General features: G+C 47.0%; 1 protein-coding gene across 1 annotated transcript in view; it reads left to right on the top strand.

Annotated features, from left to right (window-relative positions):
* Positions 1–12,529, top strand: part of znf512 (zinc finger protein 512) — a gene marked incomplete at its 3' end in the record, with an annotated part of 49,812 nt that overhangs the window by 13,301 nt on the left and 23,982 nt on the right. Inside the window, exons 3-4 of the mRNA XM_084314181.1 lie at positions 12,166–12,221; positions 12,458–12,516. Coding sequence (XP_084170307.1) covers positions 12,166–12,221; positions 12,458–12,516 — 115 coding nt within the window. The remainder of the gene's footprint in view (positions 1–12,165; positions 12,222–12,457; positions 12,517–12,529) is intronic.

Raw genomic sequence — 12,529 nt, forward strand, 5'->3', positions numbered from 1 at the left:
CATGACCCGTCCAGCTGCCCCCCACTGCGTGGGTCCGAAACGCCCCTCCCCAACCTGTCGCCAGACCAGGCGTCGGTGAAAACCGTGACGTGGGAGCCACTGCTGCCCATGGGGACCCCAGCGGAGAGGATACCCAGCCTCCCCCAGTGGGCGAGATCCCCCCATATCGACAAAGGAACCGTCAACCGTCTCCCTTTGCCCCACACCGGATCTATTCTCAAAGAGAGAAACCACCTCTGTATCCGCCTCATAAAGGGGAGGCCAAGAGGAACCACCGTGTGGGCCGCCGACATAAGGCCCAGCAGACGCATCACCTGCAGCGCCGTAACCGTCCCACCCAGACGGAAACCCCCGAGCGCGTGACGGAGATCCCCCCGACGCTGCTCCGAGAGGGTCGCAAGCATGGGCTTCGACCTCAATGTCAAGCCCAAGTACTCCACCTGTTGACTGGGAAGAGGGGTACTCTTCTTCCAATTCACAGCAAAACCCAGGCTGGTGAGGAATTCCACCACCAGTCGAGTATGAGACCTGGCAACCTCCTCTGAACGGCTGAGGAGCAGAATGTCGTCGAGATAGAACAGAACTCGTATCCCCCGACGACGTAAAGGCCCCAGAGCAGCCGCCACGCACTTGGTGAATGTGCGGGGAGCCAGAGAATAACCGAACGGCATTCTGTGGTACTCGTACGCTACGCCCTGAAACAGGAACCGTAGGAACTTCCTGTGAGGAGGGAAAATGGGTATGTGAAAATACGCATCCTTCAGGTCTATGGAGGTGAACCAGTCCCCCCTCCTGACAGCAAGCAGAAGGAGTCGGACGGTCAACATCCTGAACGGTCTCACTACAATCAACCGATTGAACATGGACAGATTCAGTATAGGTCTGACCCCCCCAGTTTTCTTGGGCACCAGAAAATAACGGGAGTAGACGCCTGACATTGCGTCCTCTCTCGGGACCACAACGACGGCCTGCTTCGCCAACAGAGATTGAATCTCGTCGGCCAGGGCTGTCACCGCGCCCGACCCTAACAATAGGGTCGGCACCAAACCTGAGAACGGAGGATGGGGCCGCGCAAACTGCAAAACCAGCCCCGCCTCTAACGTTCTCCTCATCCACCGATTCAAGGGACATTCCCGTCGCCATATGTGAATATAATCCCACAGCGCCCCCGCCGTCAACTGACGCTGGGCCGCAAGGAACAGCAGATAATTGGCCCGGTCCCCCCCGTCGTGCAAAGCACCCAAGGGGGGACCCCGACAGAAAGGGCCGGTTTGATACGGGAGGAGCGGTCATCAAACTTGTGGACACACACTCACCCCCTGAACACCCCTCCAGCACACGCTGAGGAGCCGTTCCGCAGCCAGACACGCAAGGCCTGAGGACCCCATGGGCTCCTACACGCCGAAGCCCTGCAGTGATATTGCTACCACTCAAATCACGCCAGCCTCTCCTTTGCAGACCACTGCCGGTTTGACGGGAGTGGGAGGCAACAGCGCGATACCCCGCCTGGCGAGGGCGAAGCCGGGGTAACCCCTGCTGAGCATTCAACAGAAGAGGCACCGAGTCCCCCTGCTGACCACTGGAGCTAGTGGCAGCTGCAACACCAGGTTCCACCCACCCACAACCTGCGGTGTAGGAACCACGCGACGACGGAACATTCTCACGGACAGACCCAGGCTCAGCCATCAACTGGGTGTCAGCCCCTGTCTCCATGAGAAGTGAAGAATGGGGCCGCATACGCTTCAAAGAAGGTTCGCGGCCCGCAGCCAAAGGAGAACGCTCAAAGCCCCGCTTCTGGGGATACCAGAGAGAGGACTGAACGGGGAGCGGGCTGCTCGCGGCAAAATGACGACGGGGTGGTTTACCAACCCCGAAATCACCCAAAATGGCCGATCCCTCGGCCGCCAAGACTGTCGGCCTTGCGAAACCCTGTCGATTCTCCAACCAGGGCACCACTGGCGGGGGAAACATGGCCGCCTGTCGAGGATCTCGCCACAGTCGTTGGCGAGACCGTGCTCCCACCCCTGGCTGCACAGCGTGAGGCGGTGTAGGACCCGAATCAAAAACCGCCTGCGCCTCCACAGAACGCCCAAAAAGACTATCTGTGGAAAAAGGAGTCGTGAGGAGAGAAAACCTATCCTCTTCCCCAAGAGGAGACTGCTCCAACCAAAGATGCCTAACAACCAAAGTCGATAGCATCCGAATCCTCCCCGCAGTTATAGCTTGCGACTGAGTCAAGATCTCAGCGAACCCCCCCACACCCACCACCGACTGACCTTCATCAATGAAGGTGGCAAGAGGAGGGAAAAGCGGAATCCCGCGGCGGGGATTATTAGACATTCCAGCGTCAACATCAGCGTTAGCAGAAGAAGCAGCAGTAGCATTAGCATTAGCAGTAGCAGTAGCATTAGCGTCAACAGCATGTTCCAGGATCGCCAAGACATCGCCCACTACAGTGGAACGATCGCCAATCCGCCCCGGCCCTGGTGCCGAAACATACTCCACAGCACGACCAACACCGACATTGACGCCTACTGACACAGACCTCACCTTTGTACAAGCCGACCCGTTAGCCAAACCTTGTACGCTGCCCCTCGGTCCGTCGCCGTCAGCCGAGGAACCACCAGCATAGGTCTGCGTCGTCGAAACAAGCTCCGGAGAATCCAGGGAAACACAATCCTCCGGTAAGCCCTCAACATTATTAATCTTCCTTAATCTTTTCATTCCGCTAGCTCGTATGGTGCAAGCATCCAGTACGCTGGGACGAAAATAGAGGAAGGGTGTTTCATGACCAGAGTCATGGTTATATGGGTGGTACCACCATAAGGGGCGGGGCCCCATACAGGTGGGGTGCATGTGTTTTTTGTTCGTGGGAGATACATTAGGTATCACAGGAGATGGAAGTATCTCGTAAGGCTCAGAGCGGGACGCGATGCTATACGAAATATAACCACCGTGAGCCTTGGCCCTAACATGAGATAACTATAATGGAAAAAAAAAAATAGTCATTATTATATAACAACTCAACATCAACCCTGCAACCATCTATTTCCGAGTCTGCGCATCAACGTCGCAATGTTATAGCACAAATGGATAAAGGAAAATTCAAAAAAAAATTAAATTAGAGCATACCAGCAGATAGTCTAAGGTAGGATCGGATCCCAGGTAAATTGTGCAAACAAATGTCATTTAAACATCATTTAAACAACGACAATAATAAGAAGGGGAAAAGGGGGTTATGGTCAAAGTGCACACCTGTAAGTGCCCCTCTGATCAGGCACCACGGCTGGAATGACATAACCTATGTAAGAATAGAATTAAACACATTCATTAACCCGGGGATGGTAATAAGCCATACCTGACACAACCTGTTATCATATATTGTTTATATATATATTCAACCGATCTTCTCCTACCGGAGCCCAAAGCTCAAAACAGCCTGGATATAAAAATAAAAGCATACAAAAAGTTAGTTAAGGACCCGATCACCGTTGAATTGTGCGAACCGATTACACTTAAACAGCAACAACAACCAAAGTGCGTAAATATTAACGGGTCTCGAATGTCTCAGCGCAGACGATAGACGCAGCCCGCTAGCTAGCCCGAGGCTAGCGCGTAAGCTAGTGATGAATCCGGATAGCACGTTAGAGTCTGTTATGTACATTGTTCAGCTAGCTCGCTAGCTTCCATAGAGGCGACGCACAAGTACGACCATGAGGTCAGCATTAGCAAGTAACCAGTGGTGCAGTGCTGGTATAACTCGGTATAACGGCGTTATACCTCGCTCACTGAGGCTGAAGTACGCGCAATCGCTTTTTACATGGCATTATCCAACCGGACTCCCGGAGAAGCATGCAGCTGCAGAGCCGCAGAGCCAGCGGCGCTCTCTGGGCCGCGCGCTGACGGCCGCGCTGTGAGGCAATAGTATTCAGCTGCAGGACGAGAGCAGCCAAAAAAAACTGTGCATGCGCGCACGCACGCGCGTGGAGCGTTTGACCTACTGTCAATTTGCCACTGCACCACTGCAAGTAACAGAAGTCATTGGGAAGCCCCGCTAGTTGGATGGGCAGTGGGCAGTTAGCATGTCTGGGCATGACAGCAAGTGTTTGTGAATAGCCGGCCCTAACAATGTATTCAGGCCCACATCGCCAAGTCACTCACCCGATATAGTTATCAAGCTACAGTCTCGGGTATCCCCTCGAGATATTCTTTCGCTTTAGCCAACGGCCAAAATGAACGCCGACCATCGACCTTATCCAACACAGATAATTTCGCGGAAGCGAATAGCGTGGGCCTCAGGCCTAGTTTCCATAGCCTGTTCATGACCACTTTGTATTCGCCTCTCTGTGCTTGAACCTCCGGTGTAAAGTCTTCGAAAATGGCCACTTTGTGATCGCCAAGCCTTAGATTACCCCTTCTGGCACGAGCCGACCGCATGATGAGTTCCCTCTGCTGAAGCCTGTTCAGCTTGACAATGATGGGCCTCGGCTCCTTGTTCACACCAGGAGTGGTCCTGCCCGCTCTGTAGGCCGACTCACAGACGGGAGGGGAGGAGAGGACGTCATTCCCCAGTATTTTTTGCAGCAATTCCGGCATGGTCTCAGAGAGACGGCCTTCCCCGTTGCCCTCCGGTACTCCAACAATCCTGATGTTGTAGCGTCTCTCCCGGGACTGTATTTCCACAATTACCGACTGTAGTTTGGTAACTTCAGCCTGCCTAGCCAGCAGGGAGGACTCTAGATCCGCCATCTTCTCGCCCTGTAATGATACCTCCGTCGTTAGCTCCGCTAGTTCGTTAGCATTAGCCGAGGAGATAACGTACAGCGACTCCATCTTGTCTATCAGCGGGACGACCGCCAACCTTATTTCTTCTGATATCTCTCGATGAAGGTTATCACAAAAATCCGCCAGCACTTTCCTTTGTGTTTCAGTGAAGCGTGTCTCAGATTCTGCATGGAGCTTGGTCATGACCGAGAGCACAGCTTCGCTTATCTCACCGACACCGGGCGATGGTGCGGCCAGGCCCGGTGGTGGTTTGCTGGCTGGGGCGTTCATGGATCTGGTTTCCACCACCGACATCGCAGAAAGTCGAAAAAAGTCGACGACAGTATTTGAAACATGACGACTTAACAAGCAGACAAAAAACAAATAAAAATAAAATAAAGACTAATGGGGAGAAACGTATATTCTGCACGGTAGAAGGGAGCTCACGTGAAACACGTCTACTCCATGATCGCTCAGCTCCGCCCCCGCACATCGGCCACTTCCTATTGTTCCGAGTGTAACTCGCCTGACCATCCACCAGGCGGCGGTATTGAGCCGTTGTTGTATTGAGCCGTAGGGTCCAGCTGCAGCGTCGGAGGTGTATATATGAATTATGAATGTCATGGCGAAAAAATGAAATATTGATCTCAATAACGCTGTACAGCGAGATCCGGCGGTCAAAGTATGGCGGGCAATAACGCTTTAAAGCGTGGATGGCGGTGGATGTGTTAATGGAGAAAAATTTATTGTATTTTTAAGTGACCCCAAAATGACGCTCCAAGTCTATACTGTTCATTAAAAGTAATGGATCGGAACTCTGTGTCAGCCGGTATCGGGACTGAAACAGTTGGATCGGTGCGTCCCTACTGTGAACCCACCACCTTCCATGGCATCCGGAGAGATGCCCCGCGGTGACCGCGCCCATGCGCCACCCTGTAAACCCACCTCAGGGAAGTGGGCTGATCAATTTGCATTAGAGAAATCACTAAAACAAAATGTTTAAAAATAATTCATTAATAATAATAATTAAAAAAAAATCTGAGGAAGGGAAGTGTGGAGGTTTCTCTCATGATGGTTGTGAGATTTTCTGTGGTGGCTTTTCACATAAACACAGCTTTTCCAAACCATCTTTTATCACACTTCTATCACAATATGGGAAATGTAATATCTCAATAACGATATATCATCACGATATAGTATGTTTTCTGTAAATTCAATACAACTTTTATTGTAAATAAAAACATGAGGTACAAGTACCGTACAACTGAAGGCTAAATATTGGGTCCTCTTCCAATTGTCCACAAAAAGCAATCGACACACCCATTTACACACCGACGGCTGAGGCAACCATGCAAGGTGCCAACCTGCTCATCGGGAGCAGTTAGGGGTTAAGTGTCTTGCTCAAGGACACTTTGACATGCTGCCCGGGAATCGAACTGGGAACCTCCGGATTACCAGACAACTGCTCTACCTCCCGAGCCACTGTCGTGAGAAAAGACATTTGTATTGTTGCACGCAGATGGGATGCGCTTGATTGACATCAAGCTGTTCTGTATCGGAGTGTTGCGGGGAGTTTCGTTCTGTGTCACGCACCTCCGTGTTTGTTCATCATTCCACCACACGTGCGTGGGGTTGGGAATTAACGGAACGTAGACCAATCTCGGTCACTCTCTTTGTCTGGGAACGCCCAAAACCTAATTCGGTCACGCCCCATTTTGCGCGACATCCATGCTTTTTTTACTGTCAGCGTTTGGGAATTTCATGTCGACAGGTAGGTGAAGTGAAATTATACTTATTTTAGAATATATATATCAAATTTCATGAGTATTCATCTATATTTAGTAATCTAAAGACTATTAGATATGAACGTATGTACCAGTAAAAAGTGGGAATCTCTAGAATGTGTTTTGGGCGACGGTGTTTACAAGAGCGGGTAGCCTCTCAACTTAACGTTATACACAACACTTTCTGTTGTCAGTAGATGGCAGCATTGGTTTAAAAGGTGAAAATGTTATGACTAGTTCACAGGTCAGCACCGGATTAGGAAAACGTGATCTGAGGAGCGTTAAACTATTAATGCGACCTGAATATAGTGACCGAGAATGGTCACCTAATTATCTTAACAAAAGTGCATCATTAGCATTATGTTTGTTGTCTAAAGGGGGAACATAATGGTACATTTTAAGTTTTTAATGTTACCCGCATATAAAGGACAAATAAAACATTGTTAATTTGTAAGAAACCTCAATGAAAATGGCGCAGGGTAAATTATATTCGCTATTGTTATGAAAATGTGATAGAATCCTATAAAAATGTTGACGAATTTGGTCACTGTGACGTTAAGTAAAATATTGACAAAGCAATTCTACTTCTTTTTTTGCGACAATAGTGATAGAACCCATAGGCAAAAATATATACAGATAAGAAATTTTTCTCTCGTCCTGCGATATATCCTGGGATATGTCGTATACAATCAGGCCCATAAATAGTTGGCCATTGAATTTTCACAATTTTGGCTCTATACACCACCACAATGGACTTGAAATTTAAGTGCAAATGTTCAGCTTTAATTTGAGGGTATTTACATCCAAACCAGGTGAACAGTGTAGAAAAACTGTTTCTACATGTTTTTAAGGGACCAAAAGTAATTCGACAAAGTAGCAATCCATAAATAAAATAGTCACTTTTAATACTTGGTTGCAAATCCTTTGCAGTTGATGACGGTCTGAAGTCTGGAACCCATAGACATCACCAGACAATGGGTTCGTCCCTGGTGATGCTCTGCCAGGCCTCTACTGCAACTGTCTCCAGTGTCTGCTTGTTCTTGGGGCATTTCCCCTTCAGCTCCGTCTTCAGCAAGTGAAATGCATGCTCAATAGGATTCAGGTCAGGTCATTGTCCATCTGCACTGTAAAGCACTGTAATGAATTGTGAAGCATTTGGATGAATATGAGGAGATAATATTGCCCAAAACACAATTCATCCTGCTACTTTTGTCAGCAATCATATCATCAATAAATACTAGGGAACCCGTTCCATTGGCAGCCATACATGCCCACACCATAACACTACCACCACCATGCTTCACTGATGAGGTGGTACGCTTTGGATTATGAGGAGTTCCTTTCCTTCTCCATACTCTTCATCATTCTCATACAACAAGTTGATCTATGTTGTTGTGTTTATGTGTATGTTTAAAAAATAATAATAAAAAAAAAACAAGTTGATCTTTGTCTCATCCGTCCATAGGATATTTCAGAACTGTACGGGCTTTTTTAGATGTTTTTTGGCAAACTCCAATCTGGTCTTTCTGTTTTTGTGGTTCACCAATGGTTTACATTTTGTGGTGAACCCTCTGTATTCACTCTGGTGAAGTCTTCTCTTGATTGTTGACTTTGACACAGATGCGCCTACCTCCTAGAGAGTATTCTTGATCTGGCCAACTGTTGTGAATTAGTTTTTCTTCACCAGGGAAAGAATTCCTCTGTCATCCACCACATTTATTTTTCTATGGTCTTCCAGGTCTTTTGGTGTTGCTGAGCTCACCAGTGCGTTTCTTTTTAAGAATGTGCCAAACAGTTGATTTGACCACACCTAATGTTTTTACCATTGGGATTTGTTTAGATTTTCCAGCCTCATATTGAGAGTTGACAACAGATTCCAAATGCAAATACCAAACTTGAAATTAACTCTAGACCTTTTATCTGATTCTTGTAAATGAAATAATGAGGGAATAACACACACCTGGTCATGGAACAGCTGAGCAGCCAATTGTCCAATTACTTTTGGTCCCTTAAAAAGGACATGACTGTATATTGATGTCTATAGTATGATATACTGTATGAGATGTAATTTATATGGATATGTCAATATACTAGGGTTGGGTACCGTTCATATTTGAACTGATACCGGTACCCGACGGTACCTTTTTTCGGTACTTTCATTACAACAAAATTTTTATTTCTGTTGTAAAACAAAACTAAAGTCTAAACTTCTCAATTTCAACATTGTTATCACACCACACAAACCCCTCCCTACCTCCCTCTCCCAAACCGTTCCTTCAACCATTTCTTAATGTTGCATGATCATGTTTAAATATCAACATTATCTGGCCATCCTCAGTAAATATCATCAAACTCCTCTGACCTCATCTGGTCTTTCCAAAGACCAGAGATGGGACACAAGCGCACACACACTCAGAAAGGGAGAATGGCTTATAGTAGACTTAATGATTTTAGAATATTTCAGCTAATTAAATTAAATGTTTCAACTATCCAGTTCGTTTTTATAGTGTAACGTTTGGCTACTTTATATCATTTATTCATTTGTAATTATTTATTTATCTTTTGCTGTAGTGGATAGGTATATTATTTTCTTTGATATTGATAGATAACTTATTACATATTAATATGATATTGAAAGGAAGGGGCAGGACCAGATAAGCTTTGCTTCTTTCTGTCCTTTCTCGAACAAAACCATTTGTCTTGAGCTATGTTGATTATTGCTTCCATGTCTAGGAAGATATATTTTATATATATATTTTATTATTTGTATTTTATTTTATTATTTAGTTTTTGTTATTACAAATTTGTGTGTTTATGGTTGAAAATGTTAGAGATAAATAAAGATCAAATCAAATCATTTAAAGGACGACTCCACTTTTTTTGGAAATTAGCTTATTTAACATCTTCCCTGGAGTTAGACAAGAAGATGCATACCTTTTTTGTCTCTGTGCGTGCATTTTAGCTTTGGGAATAGACGCTCCGTTAGCATAGCTTAGCTTCATCACTGGAAGTGGGGGAGGACAGTAGCCTTACAGTGCCTTACAGTGTATTGCAAGGTCTGACATTGACCAAACTTGATATGCATGACCTTGGTGGGCTCTAGGTAAACTCCTGAAAAGGGGGTCAATGTCAGACTTTGCAATCAAAGTTAGGGGGCTAATAACCCTTGCCATAATTTCAGTGCGCCCCCTAACTTTTGATTGCAAGGTCTGACATTGACCCCCTTTTCAGGAGTTGACCTAGAGCCCACCAAGGTCATGCATATCAAGTTTGGTCAATGTCAGACCTTGCAATACACTGTAAGGCACTGTAAGGCTACTGTCCTCCCCCACTTCCAGTGATGAAGCTAAGCTATGCTAACGGAGCGTCTATTCCCAAAGCTAAAATGCACGCACAGAGACAAAAAAGGTATGCATCTTCTTGTCTAACTCCAGGGAAGATGTTAAATAAGCTAATTTCGTCCTTTAATGTAGAGAGCGAGAGAGGCTCAGCCCCCAGGGGGGAACTTGAAACTGGTGTCAGGAGTATTTCTCAGCTGTGAGCGTTTCCAGGGTTAGCTTAGCGTTAGAAGCTAACGTTAGTTAGCATTAGCGGCTAATGTTAGTTAGCGTTAGCAGCTAACGTTAGTTAAGGTTTTTACCGCGACATGGACATAAAGGAATGGCGAGGATGCAAAGCATGTTAGACGCATTGGACCCGTTGCTCGCACTGGTCTGTGTATGAAATGACAATTACGTGCCATTGGAATTCAGATTATTTTCTAGCTGGGCAGTTCTTAGTTACCGAAATGTGGCACAGATTGATCTAATGTGAATCCGTACCGACGTAATTCGGTCGGTACCCTAAAAAGTACTGAGTTCAGTACCCAACCCTACAATATACAGTATATGATATGGGATGTCATATATTTTCACATGTCAATATATATAGTATATACCCCGAGAATTCATGCTACACTATTCACCATAGCACACGACCCCAGCCACCCCGACCTCATGCTCTAATCATCACCATAGCACACGACCCCAGCCACCCCGACCTCATGCTCTAATCATCACCATAGCACACGACCCCAGCCACCCCGACCTCATGCTCTAATCATCACCATAGCACACGACCCCAGCCACCCCGACCTCATGCTCTAATCATCACCATAGCACACGACCCCAGCCACCCCGACCTCATGCTCTAATCACCATAGCACACGACCCCAGCCACCCCGACCTCATGCTCTAATCACCATAGCACACGACCCCAGCCACCCCGACCTCATGCTCTAATCACCATAGCACACGACCCCAGCCACCCCGACCTCATGCTCTACTCACCATAGCACACGACCCCAGCCACCCCGACCTCATGCTCTAATCACCATAACATATGACCCCAGCCACCCAGACCTCATGCTCTACTCACCATAACATATGACCCCAGGTCCCAGCCACCCCGACCTCATGCTCTACTCACCATAACATATGACCCCAGGTCCCAGCCACCCCGACCGCATGCTCTAATCACCATAGCACACGACCCCAGCCACCCGACATGCTCTAATCACCATAGCACACGACCCCAGCCACCCCGACCTCATGCTCTAATCACCATAACATATGACCCCAGCCACCCCGACCTCATGCTCTACTCACCGTAACATATGACCCCAGCCACCCCGACCTCATGCTCTACTCACCGTAACATATGACCCCAGCCACCCCGACCGCATGCTCTAATCACCATAGCACACGACCCCAGCCACTCGACCTCATGCTCTAATCACCATAGCACACAACCCCAGCCACTCGACCTCATGCTCTAATCACCATAGCACACGACCCCAGCAACCCCGACCTCATGCTCTAATCACCATAACATATGACCCCAGCCACCCCGACCTCATGCTCTAATCACCATAACATATGACCCCAGCCACCCCGACCTCATGCTCTAATCACCATAACATATGACCCCAGCCACCCCGACCTCATGCTCTAATCACCATAACATATGACCCCAGTCACCCCGACCTCATGCTCTAATCACCATAACATATGACCCCAGGTCCCAGCCACCCCGACCTCATGTTCTAATCACCATAACATATGACCCCAGCCACCCCGACCTCATGTTCTAATCACCATAACATATGACCCCAGCTACCCTGACCTCATGCTCTAATCACTGTAACATATGACCCCAGGTCCCAGCCACCCCATCCTCATGCTCTAATCACCATAACATATGACCCAGCCACGCCCTGAACTCATACTTCACTCTACTCCCATCCGGACACAGCTACAGATCTCTGATCTGTAAAAAAGCATGCTACAGTACCCCTGGCGTCACTGCCCCCAACAAACTCTAGCAATAACATGCAATGGACTTGTGTTATTGTGACTATTGTGTTCCCTGTGACTATTGGCCTTGGATTGATTGATGTTCCTTAATTGCATGTGTGTACAGGCTGTGGAAACAAATGTCCTCTAAGGAGCATAATAAATGATCTATCCATCCATCTTTAAATCAATGTTTGTTTGCAGATAAGGTATTTGGTCTGGCTTGAAAACTACATCATAATGTGTTTTCTTATCATTTGAAATGATTTTGATCTTTCCAACAGTTGTTCAGCGGATGCCAGAGAGAAGCTGTGAATTAAGTGTGATTGGACCTCCTAAGGTGAGAATAAACAATTAAACCACATTTTTCTTTCTGTTGTCGAGAGTTGTTTTGCTTAGGAAAACTGCACAAACCCACTTTGGTGGCATGCATTAATTCATCATACAATATCACAAAAAAGTATGTAATATTTGTTATTGTTTTTATGTTGTTGCCTGGTTCTAATATTCAAAATCTGTTAACACTATGCACACTGCTGACTCTCTACATTACTGGTGTGTACTTCAATGTTTTAGAATGACGTGTTGCAGGACCAGGATGCTTTAAAGATGAAAAGAACATATGGTAGAAAAAGGTAAGTGACTCAA

Source organism: Notolepis coatsorum (assembly GCF_963971535.1).
Source record: "Notolepis coatsorum genome assembly, chromosome: 5".
Taxonomy (NCBI): Eukaryota; Metazoa; Chordata; class Actinopteri; order Aulopiformes; family Paralepididae; genus Notolepis; species Notolepis coatsorum.